The sequence below is a fragment of the Cucurbita maxima genome, unplaced genomic scaffold (genome assembly GCF_002738345.1).
Source record: "Cucurbita maxima cultivar Rimu unplaced genomic scaffold, Cmax_1.0 Cma_Scf00053, whole genome shotgun sequence".
Lineage (NCBI taxonomy): Eukaryota > Viridiplantae > Streptophyta > Magnoliopsida > Cucurbitales > Cucurbitaceae > Cucurbita > Cucurbita maxima.
In genome coordinates this window covers 171,032-191,667 of record NW_019272069.1, presented here as the reverse complement: position 1 = coordinate 191,667, position 20,636 = coordinate 171,032, and the positions used below count along the sequence as shown (strand labels likewise).

The 20,636-nt window shown below is 35.0% G+C and overlaps 3 protein-coding genes across 4 annotated transcripts; 2 read left to right on the top strand and 1 right to left on the bottom strand.

The window, feature by feature from the left end:
* The first annotated feature begins 822 nt into the window (after positions 1-822).
* LOC111471521 (short-chain dehydrogenase TIC 32, chloroplastic-like) lies at positions 823-7,655 on the top strand. The gene is made up of 8 exons (XM_023117234.1): positions 823-986; positions 2,413-2,644; positions 3,570-3,649; positions 3,766-3,919; positions 4,803-4,881; positions 5,313-5,397; positions 6,834-6,880; positions 7,386-7,655. The coding sequence occupies exons 1-8, from the start codon at positions 881-883 to the stop codon at positions 7,578-7,580; spliced, it is 978 nt and encodes a 325-aa protein (XP_022973002.1). The 5' UTR covers positions 823-880; the 3' UTR covers positions 7,581-7,655.
* An 808-nt stretch (positions 7,656-8,463) lies between these two features.
* Positions 8,464-15,082, top strand: LOC111471516 (kinesin-like protein KIN-10C). Of its 2 annotated transcripts, XM_023117222.1 has the most exons (18): positions 8,464-8,786; positions 10,294-10,459; positions 10,610-10,810; positions 10,930-11,119; positions 11,221-11,429; positions 11,521-11,774; positions 11,879-11,924; positions 12,836-12,910; positions 13,042-13,101; positions 13,186-13,239; positions 13,329-13,401; positions 13,493-13,603; positions 13,678-13,970; positions 14,050-14,096; positions 14,262-14,283; positions 14,366-14,434; positions 14,765-14,803; positions 14,892-15,082. In XM_023117222.1, the coding sequence occupies exons 1-18, from the start codon at positions 8,578-8,580 to the stop codon at positions 14,937-14,939; spliced, it is 2,166 nt and encodes a 721-aa protein (XP_022972990.1). In that variant the 5' UTR covers positions 8,464-8,577; the 3' UTR covers positions 14,940-15,082. The 2 variants fall into 2 exon arrangements, with proteins under 2 accessions (XP_022972990.1, XP_022972991.1); XM_023117223.1 differs by lacking the exon at positions 13,042-13,101.
* A 1,546-nt stretch (positions 15,083-16,628) lies between these two features.
* LOC111471522 (probable prolyl 4-hydroxylase 12) lies at positions 16,629-19,146 on the bottom strand. Its single transcript, XM_023117235.1, has 7 exons — positions 18,917-19,146; positions 18,540-18,662; positions 18,378-18,435; positions 18,197-18,298; positions 17,500-17,557; positions 17,235-17,407; positions 16,629-17,160 (listed from the first exon to the last, which is right to left on the bottom strand). The coding sequence occupies exons 1-7, from the start codon at positions 18,985-18,987 to the stop codon at positions 16,798-16,800; spliced, it is 948 nt and encodes a 315-aa protein (XP_022973003.1). The 5' UTR covers positions 18,988-19,146; the 3' UTR covers positions 16,629-16,797.
* Positions 19,147-20,636: the final 1,490 nt, after the last annotated feature.

Genomic DNA, 20,636 nt, shown 5'->3' with positions numbered 1-20,636 from the left:
TTCATACTATATTTTTACATTTGTCACTAATAGACGTTATTATTAATCAATCATTTTTGTGTCTATTGTTGACATAATTTGTACATCAATAGTCGCTCCATGTCATCAATTACTTTTTATTATTGAATAATTTTTGTATGTTTGTTAGGACATTTTTATGTATTAAATATACCTCAATCATTGGGATGTTTATTTAATGATGAGGTAGTCATTCATATGTTTATTAATGAATAATAACTTTTGATCAACATATAAAATTGGAAATTGAGAGATCTATTAAAACACGGTTAAGAATTTAAGAATTTATACGGAGCTTACGGAAAATTCTTTAAATTAAAAATTTATTAGACACAAATTTCAAAATTTTAAAATTAAAAATTTATAAGAAAACTATTCTTTTAATTATTCTAAAGAGAAATGAATAACTTTTATCTCATAAGATTATGTTTCTTAGTCAAATTCTCAAAATGATAGGCACGTTAAATTGGTCACAAAAGTCAAAAAGTCCAACCTCTCACATGCAAATAACTTATAATTAAAACTGAGTCGCATATGATTGTCCTATAAAACATGAATCTTCTATTAACAAATTTATAAATAAGTTTATAAACGTATATTTGAAGACGTCTACATACGCATAAGCTAGTATTTAATGCATGAATGTAAAAAATGTTGGCATAAATTTTAATATTTTCATTTTTATGCTAAATAAATTATTAATTTTTTATTTTATTTTGTGCCTATTATATAAAACAAATTATTATTATTTATTTATTTGATCAAAATTAAAAGTTGAATAATATTTTTACATTTGAAAAACACATTGCATAGAAAATTTTAGTTGCGAGACACTGAGCAGATTGGATATAGAGAGAGGGGAATGTGGTTTCTCAGCAGGAAAGGGCCGTCTGGGTTCTCCGCTTCTTCCACAGCTGAAGAAGTCACAGAAGGAATCGATGGGACAGGTCTCACCGCCATTGTTACAGGTCATTTTACTTCCTCCATTTCTCTATTGTCGAATTTATTGAACGAATTGCCCCATTTCTTATGAATTTTGTTCTCTTACTCATTCCAGTTTCTTATCAGATTTCGATTAAAAGAAATATGGAGATGAGGCGTGGCTTTTCTCTCTATTTTGTGTTTCTCTGATAGTTTTTCCTGCAGATTTCATTGTTCAAGGCCATCGTTTAGCTTAGAGCTTGCATATGGGTTACTGGGTTTCATTGCTTTCATTGTTGATTGACCTAAGTTATATACTATTAGAAACCACGATCTTGCCGTAATGGTATGATATTGTCCACTTTGAACATAAGCTCTCGTGGTTTTACTTTTGGTTACCCAAAAAGTCTCGTACCAATTAAGATGTATTTTTTACTTATAAATCCAATCAACCCTTTAATCAGTTGATATGGGACTCCTCTTCCAACAATCCTCAACAATTCTCCCCTCGAATAAAGTACACCATAGAGCCTCCCTTGAGGCTTATGGAGCCCTCAAACAACCTCCCCTTAATCGAGGCTCGACTCCTTCTCTGGAGCCTTCGAACAAAGTACACCTTTTATTCGACACTTGAGTCACTTTTGACTACACTTTCGAGGCTCATAATTTCTTTGTTCGACATTTGAGGATTCTATTGACATGGAGAAGTTAAGGGCATGACTCTGATACCATGTTAAAAACCACGACCCTTCACAATTGTATGATATTGTCCATTTTGAGCATGGTTTTGCTTTTGGTTTACTCAAAATTTCTCATACCAATGGAGATGTATTCCTTACTTATAAACCCTTGATCAACCCCTTAATTAGCCGATGTGGGACTCCTCTCCCAACAATCTCTTCCCCTCGAACAAAGTACACCATAGAGCCTCCCCTGAGGCCTATGGAGCCCTCTAACAACCGCCCCTTAATCGAGGCTTGATTCCTTCCCTGGAGCCCTTGAACAAAGTACACTCTTTATTCAACACTTATGTCTACACCTTCGAGGCTCACAACTTCTTTTTTCGACATTTGAGGATTCTATTGATATGGCTAAGTTAAGAGCATGACTCATACCATGTTAAAAACCACAGCCATTCACAATGTATGATATTGTCCACTTTGAGCATAGGCTCTAATGGTTTTGCTTTTGGTTTACCCAAAAGGCCACATACTAATGGAGATGTATTCCTTACTTATAAACTCATGATCAACCCCTTAATGAGCCGACGTGAGAATCCTCTCCCAACAATCCTGAACATATATTTACCGATCAAAGAGTAAATTAATGGGTAGACAATGAGGGTAATGCTGAGGGGGTATAGTTAGCATCCTCTTTTAGAGTTGCCTTTGGTGCGTGATGAAAATTAGAGCTCGAATGTACATATTGAGTGCTTCCCTTTTTCTCATCATAAGGTCTTCTGCATTAACACAGGTGCATCAAGTGGCATTGGCAGTGAAACTGCTCGTGTCCTTGCATTGCGCGGTGTACGTGTCGTAATGGCTGTTAGGAATGTAGCAACTGGTAGGAAGGTCCAAGAAGCCATTGTCAAGGAAAACCCAACTGCCAAAGTTGATACCATGGAGTTGGACTTGAGCTCGATGGCATCTGTTCGGAAATTTGCATCAAATTTCAATTCCTCAGGTCTTCCACTGAACATTCTCGTGTAAGATGTGGATTCTATGTTACATTTGCTATCTGAATATCTTAATCTTCTCATTCCATCAGCGAGCTTATTTATCTTCACTGTGTGGAATTATGTTGTTATTAACAAATAATATGAGTGATGTAAGAACATCTCTGTATTTCCAAATATTATACATGATGCAGATGGCATCTCTAGTTTCTCATTGGTATCTCTATCTCTATCTCTGTATTGTTCCAGAAGAAATGAAATAAAGGATAAGCTGGTGCTAGGATAGTTAGTATGAGTTGTACCTAACATTAATAACATGAAAGAAGAAGCTCCTTTGTTTAGATTACTTCAATAGTTAAGGAAGGAACAGCCCACCGCTAGCAGATATTGTCCGCTTTGGCCCGTTACATATCACAGTTTTAAAATGTGTCTACTAGGGAGAGGTTTCCACACCCTTATAAGGAATGCTTCGTTCCTCTCTCCAACCAATGTAGGATCTCATAATCCACCCCCCTTGGGGGCTCAGTGTCCTCGCTGGCACACTGTCCAGTGTCCTCGTTTGCACACCGCCTAGTGTCTGACTCTGATATCATTTGTAATAGTCCAAATCCACTGCTAACAGATATTGTCCGCTTTGGTCCGTTACGTATCGCCGTCAGCCTCACGGTAGGGAGAGGTTTCCACACTCTTATAAGAATGCTTCATTCCCCTCTCAAACCAACGTGGGATCTCACAGTAACATACCATTTTTGTATTTATGGTTTCTCTAATTCAAGTTGTCCTTTCATTTTGTCTACGGAGTAAGACTAATTTCTTTCATAATTTCTTTCATATGTCCTCGCCTAAGTGCTTGTATATGTGCATATATGCCTAACCTATTGGTAAAATGGGGAGAAAACTGAACACTTACACCATTAGTAGATCTTCTATATAGCGACACTGTTTTGTTCTACAGTAATAATGCAGGAGTCATGGCCTCCCCGTTCTTGCTCTCGAAGGACAAGATAGAGTTGCAGTTTGCAACAAACCATGTGGGTACGTACATCAATAGAGAAGGACTGATTGTTACTCTTTGTAGTGGATGATAGAAAATTGACGGTCTAGTCATTTTTTACCTATGGTGTCCTAATACTTGATAGTTCTCTCTGCAGGACATTTTCTTTTGACAAATCTGCTGTTGGAGACATTGAAAAAGACAGCAACAGAAAGCAAAAAAGAAGGAAGGATTGTCAATGTCTCATCGCGACGACACCAATTTTCGTATCGTGAAGGCATCCGATTTGACAAAATCAATGATCCATCAGGGTTCTCTTTCTTTCACCCTTTGCTATAATTCCTTTTCTCCCAGCATAAGCTAATGCATGGTTCCTTCGGGACGTATTGGTCAGTTTTCATTAGAGGATTGTGAGGAGTCGGAGGGACATGTTAGGAATCACGACCCTCCATAATGGTATGATATTGTCCTCTTTGAGCACAAGCTCTCATGGCTTTGCTTTTGGTTTTCCCAAAAGGCCTCGTACCAATGGAGATGTATTCTTTACCTATAAACCCATGATCATCTTTTTAATTAGCCGATGTGGGACTCCCCACCAAAAATCCTCCCTTCGTACAAAGTATACCATAGAGCCTCCTCTGAGGCCTATGGAGCCCTTGAACAACATCCCCTTGATTGAGGCTCGACTCCTTTCTTTGAAACCCTCGAACAAAGTACACTTTTGTTTGACACTTGAGTCACTTTTTGACTAAACCTTTGAGACTCACAACTTCTTTGTTCGACATTTGAGGATCTATTGACATGACTAAGTTAAGGGCATGACTCTAATACCATGTTAGGAATCACAACCCTCAACAATGGTATGATATTTCCCACTTTGAGCATAAGCTCTCATGGCTTTACTTTTGGTCTCCCCAAAAGGCCTCATACCACTGGAGATGTATTTCTTACTTATAAACTCATGATCATCTCCTTAATTAGCCGATTTGGGACTCCTCACCAACAATCCTCATCAGGACGTCCACACCATCAAATATGATTTTTATTTCCTTGTTACTTTATGACTTATAACCCCAAATTGAAGAAATTAAGAATCAAATTCCTGCATATAATCATTGCTATGCTATGGTTGTTGTAGTTAATATAGTGACAAATTTGAACCATACAATCTCTACTGACATTCATTCTATACAGCTATAATGGTCTTTCTGCATATGGTCAATCAAAGCTTGCTAATATTTTGCATGCTTCCGAACTCGCAAGACAGCTGAAGGTTCGTGACATGTTTGTCGAACTCTCTCTTTAATATAATTTTTATAAATTTAGGCACCAAAAATGATGCAATTGGAATGATGCACCGTCTTCCTCGGTCGCATCATGGAATTCCTCTATATTGGCCCACACATGGCCGGATGGACGCCGCTTTGCTTGTCTTGGCGTGAGGATCACAACTTACTCTCTTTATAATATGGTTGTGACATTCTCCCCCACTTAAATTAGTCATCGTCCTCAAGGACTTTCTCGGGTTATAATTGCATCGTGGATTGTGACATTAGGCATGGTTATATTAAGGTTTTATGATAGAGTAGTTTAACACTTACATTGAAACCAGATTTTGGTGTTGTTTCTGCCATTTTCTGCTTGGTTTAGCTGCGGAGTGTAAACAGACAATATCACTGAGCCATCGTTTACTTCTTAAAACAGGAAGAAGGGGTGAATATAACTGCAAATTCACTACATCCTGGAGCCATTCCTACTAACCTATTTCGTTATCACGGTCTCATCAACGGTATCAAATCTTCTACCTCGCCATTATCGTCATCTCATAAAAGCTCTGTATTCAGCTCATTTTTCTTATGTTTTAGAGCATTTGACTACTGTGATTCTTGGTGATAACAACATGGTTTTAGAATCTTCAAGGACTTTTTGCCTGTTTCTCACTATGATTTGTTGCACTATTACCTTTTATTTATTTATTTTTTTTTCCGTCTAATTGTTCCCGTGTCAAGTTTGTGAGATCCCACGTCGGTTGGAGAGGGTAACAAAACATTCTTTATAAGGGTGTGGAAACCTCTCCCTAGTAGACGCGTTCTAAAAACTTTGAGGGGAAAGCCCAAAGAGGACATGTGATGTCCCACATTGGTTGGGGAGGAGAACAAATCACCATTTATAAAGGTATGGAAATCTTCTCCTAGCAGACACGTTTAAAGCCTTGAGGGGAAGCCCAAAGAGGACAATATCTGCTAGCAGTAGATCTGGGCTGTTACAAATGGTATCAGAGCCAGACATCGGATGATGTGCCAGCCTTCTCGCTGTTCCTCCAAGGGGGTAGACATGAGGCGGTGTGCCAGTAAGAACGTTGGGCCCCAAAGGGGGTGGATTTGGGGGTGGTCTCACATCGATTGGAGGAAGGAAAGAGTGTCAGCGAGGACGCTGGGCCCCGAAGGGGCGTGGATTGTGATGTCTCACATTGGTTGGAGAGGAGAACAAACCACCTACATGACGTCTGAGTCTTCGTCTTGACCTTCGGGTGACTCAGATCATGGGTGAAATCGCAATGACAGAATCTTGCTTTAGGATAGGTGGTTTATAGAAAAGTACTCTCATTTGCAGTGGTGGTGTATCGGGAATACTTTAGCAGGTAGCGTATCCTCTTTTTGGAGTGGTGGCTAATCCTCTTTTTGGAGTGGTGGCTAATCCTCTTTTTGGAGTGGTGGCTAATCCTCTTTTTGGAGTGGTGGCTAATCCTCTTTTTGGAGTGGGACATAATTACGCAATTTCTGTATAATACTGCAATGCTAATTACCCGCATGCCTTATGAGGATTCACTCCCTCAATTCTGTTACCCTTCGAATCGACTTTTTGGAGTGGGACAGAATTCTGCCATTTCAGTATAATAAAGCATATTACCCACATGGCTTACGAGGATTCACTCCTTCCACAATGTGTAGAACAGGAAAATTAAATTGCCTTAGTTCGTTTAATATTAATTTTACATATACTTTTATTGTTTGGGTGTGGAAACCTTCCCCCTAGCAAACGCGTTTTAAAGCCTTGAGGGGAAGCCCGAAAGGGAAAACCCAAAGAGGACAATATCTACTAGCGATGGATCTGGGCTGTTACAGGACAATATTTGCTAGCGGTGGGCTCGGGCGGTTACGAAGTTGCTGCTCCATGTCTTAATAAACATACTTCTCATTTGTTTTTGTCCCAAATTTCATGCAGGTTTTCTTGGCCTTGTGGGTAAACATGTCATGAAGAATGTACAACAGGTAATGATCTAGTTCAGAAAAGCTATATACACAAATTTATAGGCCTCTCCCTTTTGATTGTTTATTAAATCAACTTGATTTAAGCTTCTGCTACGGTTTTTTTTTTTTTTTTTTTTTTTTTTTTTTTTTTTTTTTTTTTTTTTTTTTTTAATTTGTTTTTTTTTTATTATTGAGGCCCCTCATGGTAAAATGTCTTTTTATTCTCATTCATTGTAGGGGTGAAATTACCTCTCACCAAAATTTTACTTCAACTTTACCTGAGCGATTTTCGGGTTCAGTTAACAGCCCCAGATGCTTGTGTTTATTAACTCTAAAAGTCTAACACAGGTTTCATTTAAAACATACGAAGTTCTTCCGTACTAAATTATTACGTTCGTTCTTATATGAGAATAGTTACATTATCTATTTAAGCTTTTTAAGTAGACAATTAAAGGGTAATCGATATTCCATCACGATGATATGTTTTTCAATGATGAAACAATTGTAATTATCTTCCTGCTTTCAGGGAGCAGTGACGACATGCTATGTTGCATTACATCCGCAAATGAAAGGAATCAGTGGCCAGTATTTTGCTGATGGGAACGTTGCCAAAGCAAGCTCACAAGCTAATGATAGTGAATTGGCAAGGAAGCTGTGGGACTTCACCCAAAAGTTGATATCAGTGCTTCAGAAAGATGATATCAGTGCTTCAGAAAGTTGATATCAATGCTTCAGAACTTGCTTAAGAGCTCATGTTCTATAACAATCTTCTCCTAATGTTGAGATTTTCAGCTTATATACTGTGTTAAAAACTATAGTTTTTCTTTATCTTCCAATTTTTTTTTCATAGATCAAAAGAGTTCTAAAATTGAGAACTCGGAATTATAGTGCTCTCGAACCGATATTGTTAGTTGATATCCAGTGCTATATTGCATTAGATCCCACGTTGATTGGAGAGGAGAATGAAACACTTTATGAGAGTGTAGAAACCTCTATTTAGTAGATGCGTTTTAAAATTGAGAGGTTTATAGTGATACGCACTCGACCAAAACAAATAATATCTGCTAGTGATGAGCTTGAGTTGTTACAGATACACACCATTAACACCAACATTGTATATTCGAATGAGAAATGAAAGGGAAAAGAAGTAAAAGAAAAAGAGAAACAATACCTTGGTGTGACAATGTCAACGAAAAATCTCCGAAGAAACGAAGTGAGAAAAAAAATGTCTCTTTACTCCATTCAGTAATAATAATGGAAATTGAAACAGAAACTTAATCGATGATATATATCTAAAATGAAAACTTAACCGAAAGTGTAAATTGATACATTTATTCGATTTTGAGGTTTAAATTGATAAAATTGAAATTTTAGGGTAAAATTTGATAAACTTACCAAATTTAGGATTATGAATAAATTTTCCCTAATTTTTTAAAATTTTCCAAATTAAGGAGTTTGACATTTCATTGGGCCAAACGAGGCCCGATTCATGACCCGACCCGTTTTGATTATCACTTTTGAAGGAGCGTCACAGCACAACCAGCGCCAATAAATCAAATTTTGAAACGCCCAACGGCTACTTTATTTCTTCCCCGAATTATAATTTCAGACACCAAAGCACAAAATCAGTCTCGCTTCTCTCTCTCTCTCTTCTCTCTTCAATTTACATCCGAATTCAGTTTATTTCCCAAATTCATTATTCCGGAACCCTAATTTCCATGGATTCGTCTGCGAAAGTCGAGTCGAAGCTCAGAAGAGTTCCCAAGGGTTTCAACGAGGCGCGGAAGGTGCGGGTGGTTGCAAGGATTAAAAGCTTCGCTGATCAGGTACTAGATGGAGGTTCTATGGCGTCGTGGATCTCTGTGAACAAGCCTGACGGAGATGCTTCTGACTCTGTAACCATCTCTTTCGGAGGTCAACCAGTGAGGTGAGTGCTTCTTTTTTCTTTTTTTCTTTTTTTCCTTGTATATATAAGTTCTGTACCTTGATGTGCTTATTGCTACCGATTCATCGTAAGTTAGATGAAATATATGCTTCTCGACTTTACTTTTTCTGAATTATGGATTAGTTTTTTTTTTTTTTAATTTGTTGTGGATTCTGTGATTTGTGATAGTCGGGAATCAATCGGGGAAGTACTGAGAAAAAGAAGAGACTAAATTCAGTAAGAATGATTTTGTTATTATGTGGGAAATGGGAAGTATCCAAATTGTGGTTTATGCTGATCATTATTACTTTTTTCTACCACCAAATTGTAAAGTTAATCAAGGGGAGATAGTATGGACTATTACGTTTCTGGGAACTACTGGGAAAGTTCGTAAAATTTGACCTGTGGGGAGGCTTTTTCCTCGATGAAATTTGTTCCAGTAAACAAAGGGGAAAGAAATTGTCATTATTGACTATTACGTTTCTGATGTTTGTTTTTGTGAAAGAAAATACTAGATATAATATGATCATAACTTCCATCAAGTCTACAATCAATCCATTATGGACTATTACTTTTCTGAGACTTCTTGGGAAGTTTGTTAAGTGACATGTGGAAGCTTTTTCTTATTAAGAAGCTTATTGATATAATATATAGTTTTAATATTATAGTAATTTAATATTGCACATTAAATTCTAATTTAATATTTATACTGTTATAGTTATCTAAAATAAATTAACAATACTTTAAAGTTTTAAAGATACCCTAGAAATAGTGAGATTATGTACATATTTTTCTCTCTTTTTTAAAAAATCTATTTTGGCATTCATTTGGAAGAAAAAACGTAAGGATTTGCTTTCTAGATTGTCAAACTACCAATAAGAATATTTGGATAGAAGTGTTAAATTGGTAAGAATATATCACAGTGCGGTTGTAATCTCAAGAACCCATGATAGAGGGAGTGGACAAAAAATGACTAGACAGTTGCTGCATAATATACTCTGTAATTTGGATATACCAGGATTACATCAATAGAAACAGTCCCTCACTGTCTTTTGTCATTTTAGCTTCTTACCTTTTTCAACATCCTAACCGAAGCTTATCATTCTATGATTTCTTAAAGATTCCCCTGCAACACATTTTTCATGATTATTCTTTAGTTTCCTCGTCGTTCTTATAAATTTGTTTGGTTGGTGGAATTGAAGCTGCCAAAATCAATATTTTGGAATGTGTTTCAGTGTAAAGTTGAGTTTGGCCTACTCAGCAATCCAAAATTCCTGGGTATTGAAAGCCTATCATTGTCCTATGCTGACTTGCAGCAAAGCAATATGTCGTTAGGGAAAAAAAAAAAAAAAAAAAAAAACGAGCTAGAGACAACAATAGGATAGGATCATCCTCCTTAAAAAAGGAAAAGAAAAGATCTAGAGAGTTTAATTCAAATTGTTGAATGCAAAGCTTAATTAGTTCTTCCTGCATCTTCTTGTTGGAATAAGACAATTCTTTCACTTTGCAGTCGTAAGGAGACTTATGAAGTAGATTATTGCTATGAGCAGAATGAAGACACTGAAAAAATATTTGCAAAAGAGGTGAAACCTCTGATTTGTGGAGTCTTTGACGGTCATCATGCAACCGTTATTGCATATGGTGCAAGAGGCACTGGAAAAACTTCTACGATTCAGGTGCAACTTTGAACATGTGTCTCTGTTTTCTATTATTTCGTATTATCTCTAACTGGTTTCCTATAAGTATTCATTACTTTGCTCTACCAATTGCTGTCATCTTCATCTTTTAATTTACTTGGCGTACTAATTAGACCATACATTTTGCAGGGTACTATTGAGAAACCGGGTTTGGCATCATTATCCATGAATGAATTACTTTTAATGGCCAAAGAAAAAGGGAAGTCAATTTTCATATCCTACTATGAAGTTTATGTGGACCATGTTTATGATTTACTGGATCCGAAACGACCAACAGTTTTAGTATTGGATAACGGTCATGGCAAAATACAACTTAAGGGACTTTCGCAGGCAAGTTACTCTGTTTTTGCCTTTGTATCCAAAAATTTTAAGCTTACTGGTTTGGCCTTCAATATTATTTACCTTGTATGTTGAAATTTTCTAATCCTCACGTTGTTTTAATTGTTCAGATTCCAGTGAAATCCTTGTCAGACTTCTACGAACTATATTTGGGTTCTAGTTCACGTAAACAAGGGCAAAAGATTGCAAATGAATCCCCTCATAGAAGCCACCGGGGCTTGATAGTGCATATTTCATCTACCAATGAGGCTGCTTCGGATACTCATTCTGTTGCCAAGATGAATTTTGTTGACATGGCTGGTATAGTTAAATTTATGAGGCCGGTCAAAGAATTATAGGAAAAGTACTTCAATTACATTTTATACTTGGTTTAACCTTTTATCTTGCTACTCCTATATCAGGTTATGAAGATGCGAGAAGGAAAAGTACTGATGGCACTAGCCTCGTCGAAAATAGTAAAATTAACAAGTTCACATACGCCTTGCTAAATGTTGCTTCTGCGTTGAATTCTAATGATAACCATGTGCCATATCGAGAAAGTAAGCTTACACGTATTCTGCAAGAATCCATGGGTGGAACGCAAAGCAAAATTTTGATGATTTCTTGCTTGGTATGAGGTTTTAATTGAGTTTTAGATCTTTCCTATTTCTCACACGTTCTACATGACCGTCCTTGTTTTCACAATTATTTTTTCATTACAGAATTCATCATTTTGCCAAGACTCCATCTACATGGCTAACTTGGCGGCTAGATCTTGTCAAGTAACCAAGCGGGTTGCTTCGGATACCATTAGGAAAATGAAGAGTTCTACAAATTCTGTGGTGCATTCATCGCTTAGAAACCAGATACCTAAAAGCGTTTCTGCAACTGCAAAGAAGCAGACCATCTCCCGATCTTATTTTTCTGAAAAGAAGGCAAGCGTTAGTACAACCTCTTCCTATACAATAAAAGGAAGGTATGAAGAGAAGACCAATATATAGAAATTAGAACTGAAACTGAATGGATATTTATATGAATGTTTACTAATTTGTATATCTTCTTTTTATTCCCAATTTGAAGGAAGTTGTTTGAAGATGCAACAAGTCATTTGGGAAAACGGGACAAGGTATCTATCTTCTTTTGTTGCTAAGATACTATGCAATGATATTGAATTGCTTTCATTTCTTTTAATTAGTAATTTTACCGTTGACATTCTGTTATTGAATACGATATGAATGGAGGAAATTTGAAGGAAGTAGATTCTATTTAGGAAATTTTGATAACTCAATTAATATGGTGGTTCAAGATTCCAACATCACAAAATGTAACTCCCACTACATTGAGCTATGGAAAATTAAAACAGAGCTAGGTACCAAATGTTTGGAATATGATCAAAGTCTCACATTGACTAGATAATAGGAAGATTCATAGTATATAAGTGAGAACAACTATATCCAATGATTTAAACCTATATGTATGAATGAAACATAAAAACAGCATCTTACTCTGCTAACCTAACTCCACAAAACTAGCCACTTACATCACTAACTCCAAATATAGCAACTTAAGCTAACCGACTAAAAGTATCATCAACAAACTAGGATCCTGGCTAATTCAAAACTACTAAAAATAGACTTGCAGACTTGAGTTAACTAACATTTTCTTTTTTGCCTTCTTCAATTTACTTACTGATTATTTGACTAGCTTGTTTGTGCATCTACAAAGAAGTGGTTTTGGTTTTTCTTTTTAATTCTTTACAAACGCTGCTCGTGACTTTCTCTTAGTTTTGTACCAAAAACAAGGGAATTAACCTGTATAACAAATGTCAGAGTCATGTCATGTCAACAGTTTAAAACGTAAATGCATGAAGAGGCAAGCATTTTATGATGGAACATACTGAACATGATAAATTCAAGAAGTCAATAGGAGGAATCTAGAAATTTTTCTTTAACTTGTGCCTGTCTTTTTTGTGACATTCCTTCCACACCCCCTCCCGAATATCTTAGAGATGTGTTCCTCATTTTTAACTCTTTCTAGGAAATTCAATTGCCAAGCGCATCTTCTGATTGTGTACCTCTGAAGTATGAAGAAGCTACTTCTGTTGTGGACCAGGTAGTTAACTGACCGAGTTATAGTCCAACCAGATATTTTGTTCATGCACAACAATAGAATTATTTTTATTCCCTCCCCATCCCCGATCCCTTCAATCTAATGCATGACCAACTTAGTACTATCCCTGCTAGGCAAATCCCTTGCCGTGTTCTCTAAAGCCTGAAGAAGAATGTACTTCTGCATTGGAAAAGGCAAGTAAATATATGTGCAGGTTATATAATGCGAAGAACACATACCTTATTGTTTTTTCATTAAAGATATTTTGTATTTCTCAGGAATTTTCTGCCGCAGGAATTTCCAGTGCAGTAGAAACTACCATAGCGCCAAAGGTGATCATCTATTGTTGTAGTATACTGTATAATCAAACTGTACGGAAGTGGCATAGATATCTTACACATTTATTTTTTTGTTTATATAGGATGTTTCTAATAGCAATCATGATCCTGGAAGAATCATTGATGGCATGAATGCATTATCTGCCACTGGAGATGGTATGATAATTTTGTACCGAAGTGTATGTTAAGGGGTCGGTGGCCCATTCATTGTATATTCGTAAATTATATATTTTCGAACTGATTATAGGTCCAAACATCAATGAGGGAAACAACCGTTCGATGATCAATATTGTTGATGAACTTCCCGTGGAAAGCACACCTGGCGTGACAAGTAGCACTAGTCTGTCTGTTGTTCAAAGTAGGAAGCAGTCTTTTCTGGTTCTGTTGATAAAAATACTTTATGTTTACATGAAATTCTTGTATATGTTACAGGTTCAGACTTGGACAAGGAAAACAATGGTTGTAGTACGATCAATGAAGATAAATCTCCTCCACTAAGTGCACAATTACAAGCATTATCCAACAATTGGAGATCAGTTTGTTCTTCCACACGGGCGTGCTTAAGGGTCTCTGATAATAATGCTCCCAATGGCTTAGTCTTCACTGATGTTACAGAACCACAAACTCCAACCATGGAACGGAGTTTGTGTGTCTACAATGAACAAGATGTTGTAAATCCATCCACTCCTTGGGAAACATTCAGCCAGCGCAGTACCGGTGTGAAGGTTAGATTTGACAATGTTCTATAAATTTGTTCATCCCATGGCTTTTTAAATATAATTATTGACTTTTTTGGTTCTTCAGAAGTCACTTGTGGAAGATTATCTGAGGCTTCTAAATACAGCTAGCAAGTAAGTTGATGTTTTAAGTTGCTTCTATGTCATATATTCCTTTGCTTAATCTTACAATATTAGTAAGACTGTATCCATAGGCTGTACTCGAAAGTAATTTGTTGTTTCTTCTAAATCCATGTTTGACAAGCTTCTTTTCTTTGTTCTATTATTCTCTCTTCACAGGGAAGAGCTGAAAAAATTGAAAGTAAGTATCTTTTACAATTGTCTTTTCAACTCCTGATCATTGTTGCCTTTTAAAAGATTTTAAGGAAAATTTTTTACTCCAGGGAATTGGAGAGAAGAGAGCAACATCAATTATTGAATTCCGTGCAGAATCGCCTCAGCCTTTTAGAAGTGTGAGTCCCCCTCCCCCACACGAATGGATTTCGAGATTTAAGCAAGTCTTATCTTTGTGCCAGGATATCATTTTTCGTTCTAAAAACACCAAATTGTTATCAAACAACCAATCTAAAAAAACCAATGCTGTTAATTCCCAAACTCACATGAGATTCTGTATGCCTCACCCCCACACGAATTGGTGTTGAGATTTTGTGCCATGATATCATTTTTTGTTCTGATAAAAAGCCAAATTGTTATCAAACGACGAATATATTACATCAACTATTCGATGCTGTTAATTCACAGACTTACATGAGATTTTCTTTCTGTGTGCCTCGTTTGAACAGCTAGATGATTTAATGGAGATCGGTCTGTCAGCAAAGCAGGTATTTCCTCCAATCCTCTTTCTTCAATTGCAGGACTAAGAAAAAAGCATTTGCAGAGCTTTAATAGTGGTTATTTTGGTGCATACAGATTAAGGAAATGATGAAAAAGGAAGTTGCTGGGCTATTATTCAACTAGGAGCCCAAAGGGAACTGAAGAAATCTCTCCTTTCTATGGAGAATTGCTGCGATTATGAGATATGATATAATTAACCTGAAACTGTCAACGCATACTGTTGAGTAGTTTGCCCTCCTTATTAAAATTATTATGAACTGGTACCTGCCATATTGGTGTATGTGTAATTGGTGTGTATATATTATATACATACATATATACAGAATTTGATTTCATTTGGATAAATCTAAAAATTAGGTATTTTGAAGTTATTTTTTTTTTTTATATCGAAATTGATTAAATAATAACAATAATAATACCAAGTAAGAAATAATGTATATGTTAATTTGTTTGATTGTTTTTAAAAATTAAATGCATAGGTATCCAACAATAAAGTGAAGCCATGTAGTATGAAACCTATTGGAATTTGAAACAAGTGTGGATAATAATTTATCATAAATTATTTAAAATTATCATCATGACGTTTTTAAGGATTAAAAACATTTTTCACCAAAAAATTATTTAGAAAGTAATTGTAAGTGAATGGTAAACTATGAGTAAAAAAAATATTCACGCAAACGTAAATATCTCAATTTTGATCTCAATTTTAAAAAAGTATAGACAAAAACATTGATGACGTGTTGACGAATAATTCTTTGATTTTTCATAAAGTGGTGACTAAAGGTATAACATGTACAAATCTTTTCTTTCTATTTTCCAATTAATTTTCTAATCATTTTCCACACCGTGGCAGTATAACATGTACAAATCTTTCCATTTTCCAATTAATTTTTTACAGTGGTGGTGGCAAAAGATCCATTTGTTCTTCAAGATTACCATTTTTCAATTCGATCTGATCCATTCGTTTGTCAAGCTATTTAATGCATACATTTCTGGAACACCTCTAACAGAGAAATAACTAGTCAATTTTGAAAGAACTTATTATCTACCTCTTTCATATATGAGTCATCAGATTCATACATTCTTGGAACACCTCTAACAAATGAATAAATAGTCCATTTTGAAAGAACTTATTGTCAACCTCTTCCATATATGATAGTCAATTTTGAAAGAACTTATTGTCCACCACTTTCATATATGATAGTCAATTTTGAAAGAACTTATTGTCAACCTCTTTCATATATGAATCTATCTGATTCAGAGGGGAAGAACTTGATACAGTATCTCAATTTAATTTCAAACATGGATTTGATTCACACTCCATGTTCTTAGAAATATTTACCATCCGAAAAGAGAAAAAAACGGAGGATATATAGAACCTTTCAACGAATATTCTCTAGAAGAATTATAAATACAAATTCATACAAAAATTAACAAACAAGCATTTCATCATTTTTAATTTTACGTACACATTCACGATATTTTAATGATACTTTTGTGACATTTCATCACATTTTCTATTGCATAACGAAAATTTTCATGTCGAATTCATAAAAATATTAAAATGACAACAAAAATTAAAGCGTTAGTGCTGACACAACACATCCATAGATTACATGAATGAATAAATTGAAGGTTTGTTTTTTGCGAATAGGATGTCATCTCAGAGATGAAGGCAAAGCTGAAAAGGCCAACCAAATTGGGATCCTATAATAACAATAGGTTTGATTTCGCTTGTTCAGTCAACTTTGTTGGGTTAAGCATAGTTTAAAGGATAATCAAGTAAAAATCTATAAAAACATAAACTAAAGATTCCAGGTTCAATAGCTAATGCACTTTCTAATTCCTTCAAAAGATTCCAGGTTCCATCTTTCCATTACAGATATGATGAAATCAATAAATAACAAAAGGAGAAAAGAAAATAGGAAAAAATAAACAAATAGTTGCTCAAATCAGTAAGGGTAAAGAATTACTTGGTTATTCATCCACATGCGTTGCAGCTTTTTCTACATGTGCCATAGTAATCTGGAGAACCGATCATGAACACCGCGTTTCGTTTGCATTCGCCGATGGCAGCCCATTTGGGGCAGCTTTCATCTTCATCAATGCAGTCGTCGTCTACACCGGATTCAACTGCGTGTTCATTCCCAGTGGCTGCTGGTCTTATGTAGAAGAATTTTGTAGCAACCCACAATTTCCCATCGAGTATTGGCGTTCGGGAATGGTAGCAACTCTTGTCTGGAGAAGCATTAAGATGAACAGAGAAAAAAAGAACTGCGTTGCCTTTCACTGGTCTCAGAAAGTTGTTTTTCTTTCTCCGGTCTGACCAAAATCTTCTCTTTACCTGAGGCATTGAAAAGAAGCCAGTCATGAGTAGTACATTGTTATGGCCATAGATCTTTCGGTATTTCGTCTCACCTTTGATACTGGGAACAGAATCTCACCACCGTTAGCCGAATCTGATAGATACAAAACTACCGTGGCCATCAACGGTTCACTGGATGGCATTGCAGATCTGTTGCCAAAAAAGTACTTACGCCCTGCTGCCTCTTCACCCCCGTATTGCATAATCTGGAAAGGCATGCTATGATCTGAAGACAATAAAACTAACACGTTTAGACAAAGATCAAATAAAAGGGGAATAATAAGGAAAATGCATATCTAATTCACGTTTCAGAAATACCTTTTGGGAGAAACAACCACACCGCAATTCTATTTTCAATCCTGGCAATGATATCATCCTAAGAAACAAACCCAAATAAGAAAACAAAGTATAAATCTACAAGAAACTTGAAATAGACCGACCACCGTGGTTCGGAGCTTTTATCTGACAAGGCTTAGTTACTATAAGAAGCAGTTGACAAGCTCCACAATACATACATTCCATGAACAGAAATAGTTAGGTACTACAAAAAGGAACCACAGTTCCTCCCTTGAGCCATGGTTTGTTATAGATTTTGCAAGATAATTGATTCCAACAACTAAGAGTGGAGTCATCAAGAACAATAATTTCGAAATCTTGCGTAATTATCATAGGATATGCTAACTACCATCCTCCACATTTTTAGTGTTTATATCATGTTTGCCTTCATAGGACATTTACAGCTAGAGTTGTTTGAGATCCCTTTCAAGCTCCTATCGGTTCCCCCGAAAATAAAGCAACAAAGCATGCTTCTATGAGTATTAGAACGAGTTGATAGCATATGAAATGTCATCAATCCTAAATGTGATCCATCAAGAAAATTGAAGGAATGAGAAGAAAGGTTGAAGAAAAACTTCAAGAAAACAAGAGAAGCAAATTTCATGATATGAAATATAAATTTGACCTCTAGGTGTACAACTAAACCATTGCATAAACTTCAAAAGGTGCAGGAATGTACTGTTGTGTTTAAAATGGCTCCTGAATTGCCTAGAAATTTGGTTGAGACAGTGTTCCTGGAACCAGCATTGTTCCTAGAAGGTTTATCTTCAGAATTTGAAGCCTAAGCCCAAAAGTTAAATGCAAGTCAGGAACAGCTTAATCATGTTCATGATACTAACAAGAACAGGGCAGAAAAGTACCAAAGCAATAAGGTGATCACACTCCTCATCTGAGAGAAAGCCTTTATACAAGAAGGCCCTAAAGCAACAAAAGTTAAATCAGATTTTCTTCTAAGTTAATCAATATGCTCTGAAGTTGATGTGATAATTCTAAATCATATGAGAGATTCGCAAGTACCTGACCTTGGTTGCCAAGAGATTTGGACAACTCGTGATGGGTCGATTCTTTCAGAATGATTTGAGTAGCTCAAATGTCCACTGTTAACCATTTGGTCCCTTAAACCCTTACGGCCACTAATCGAATTGCTGGCAGAAAGAACAGAACAGATTCAAGAGAAAGAGGAAAAACACACGATATCAAACACAACCATGCATTAACAAATCATTCAACAATTTCAGTATCATGCAGTGAAACAAAAATCAGCATTAGAACACAATTCGGATTGTAATTCCGTAGACAAAATTGATGAGAATCCAATCCAGGCAGTACACAACACAAAAGATGCGGAGAAGCGGATCTGTAAAACCGAAGTTCGCTGTAAATTGCGTTCGGAAATCACCTTTGTGCAAGGCAGCTCGGGAATGAAAATGCAGCCGCTAAAAGAAGCAAAAAGTTGAGACGAGAATCCATGGATGGGTGAGACGAAGATCCAAAAAGAAGAGACGAGGAAGGGGAAGTTGAAAAGGTATAAAGAATTAGAAGTTGTGGATACAGATTTTCAGGAAGCTGCTGCTGTACAAATCCATGGTCTCCTCTGTACTTCCATGAATCTGGATCCCACCGCCAATTTCTTCAACCTCTTAAAAATAAAAAATAAAAACTATTAATACTCTATTTAAAAAACACTCTTTTAATTTTTTAAAATATTTCAAAAATATTAAAATTTTTAAAAACATTTTTTAAAATTTTTCGTAATAATTTAAAGATAATTTATGAAATATGTTATATATATAGTTTTTATATATTGATAATAAAAAATAAAATAAAATTTCAATGTTATTTTTTAAAATTTTATTAATATTTTTTAATCATAGCATTAAAAATATTAATATACTTAACATTTATTTTTAAATTTTAAATAATTTTAAACTTTTTTCCAAAGATAATTTATGAAATATATATATTGATTGATAAAAAATAAAATAAAATTTCTTTTTGAAAGTTAGAGGAGGTTAATGTTATATTTAAAATTTTATTAATATTTTTTAATCAAAGCTTGTAAAAAAAAAAAATAATAATAATAATAAAAAAAAATTAGAAGAGACTTTATGGATTTTTTTTTTTTTTTAATTTTAAGAATATTTTTTAAACATTATTAAAAGTTTAAGAGTATTTGTAAAATAAAAAACTAAGAATATTTTTTTAGACTTTTGTGGAGTATTGTTGAAACTTTTTAAAAATTTATGGATTTAGTTGAGATAAAATAGAAAATTAAGAAGTATTTTTTTATTAATTTAACTAAATATATACGTCAATCTACTTTAAAATATGATTTTTTTTTTCGCTAAAAAAAATCATAAATCCTATTGTTTAAAAAATATTCATATTCTTTCACACGTTGCAATATTATATTTCACTCCGAATGGTCTAGTTGTAACTTGTTAAAAATATTCTTTAGAGTGTATACTCGTTGAGTTCGTTTGGTTTGATAAAATCTTAGATTGGTTGGATTATTGATTCGAACCATCAGAATAGAGTTCATAAGGCAACCCATAGGTTAGGTTGTCCGATTGTTTATTTTTTAACTACCTAACAAATTCTACTTATCCACCATATATCATACATTAATAACTAAAATCTCATAAAGTCAAATATTAAACATCACTAACAAATGTAAATATTATTAATCTTTTTAATCCTAACCCTACTTTTGGGTCAACCTGACAAAAAAAAAATGTCAATCCGAAAATCGAACCAAATTTTTTAATTTTCAAAAAACAAACCCAACCAAAACATAAAAAATATATCACTAACCCAACCTTTATGATTTGGGTTGGGCAGTATGAGTTTGTCGAGTTACCGAGTCATAGTGTAGGAGTTAATCAAGTTATGAAGTCATATGTACATTTCTAATTGAAACCTGAACAATGAGTCATCGTACAATTTTTACCAATTTGTTTTGTTTCTTATGCCATCTTTCAGACTACATGATTTTTTTTTATATATTATTTTCGCACCCTTCTCTTTTCGTGCACTTTTTTTACTAACATTACAAAGAAATTTGGGCTAAAAAAACATGTCCTTTAAAAATTTAATGTAAAAGTCTCTTGAATCTTCCT

What these genes read in the sequence shown, in the direction of transcription:
- LOC111471521 (XM_023117234.1), top strand. Translation starts at nt 881, where the DNA reads ATGTGGTTTCTCAGCAGGAAAGGGCCGTCTGGGTTCTCCGCTTCTTCC. An exon ending in AAAATCAATGATCCATCAGG is followed by an intron (nt 3,920 to 4,802) that starts GTTCTCTTTCTT and finishes CATTCTATACAG; the next exon opens with CTATAATGGTCTTTCTGCAT. An exon ending in TTATCACGGTCTCATCAACG is followed by an intron (nt 5,398 to 6,833) that starts GTATCAAATCTT and finishes AATTTCATGCAG; the next exon opens with GTTTTCTTGGCCTTGTGGGT.
- LOC111471516 (XM_023117222.1), top strand. Translation starts at nt 8,578, where the DNA reads ATGGATTCGTCTGCGAAAGTCGAGTCGAAGCTCAGAAGAGTTCCCAAG. An exon ending in TTCGGAGGTCAACCAGTGAG is followed by an intron (nt 8,787 to 10,293) that starts GTGAGTGCTTCT and finishes TTCACTTTGCAG; the next exon opens with TCGTAAGGAGACTTATGAAG. An exon ending in AAACTACCATAGCGCCAAAG is followed by an intron (nt 13,240 to 13,328) that starts GTGATCATCTAT and finishes TTGTTTATATAG; the next exon opens with GATGTTTCTAATAGCAATCA.
- LOC111471522 (XM_023117235.1), bottom strand. Translation starts at nt 18,987, where the DNA reads ATGGATTCTCGTCTCAACTTTTTGCTTCTTTTAGCGGCTGCATTTTCA. An exon ending in CAAATCTCTTGGCAACCAAG is followed by an intron (nt 18,436 to 18,539) that starts GTCAGGTACTTG and finishes TTGTTGCTTTAG; the next exon opens with GGCCTTCTTGTATAAAGGCT. An exon ending in GAGCCATTTTAAACACAACA is followed by an intron (nt 17,558 to 18,196) that starts GTACATTCCTGC and finishes TTTGTTTCTTAG; the next exon opens with GATGATATCATTGCCAGGAT.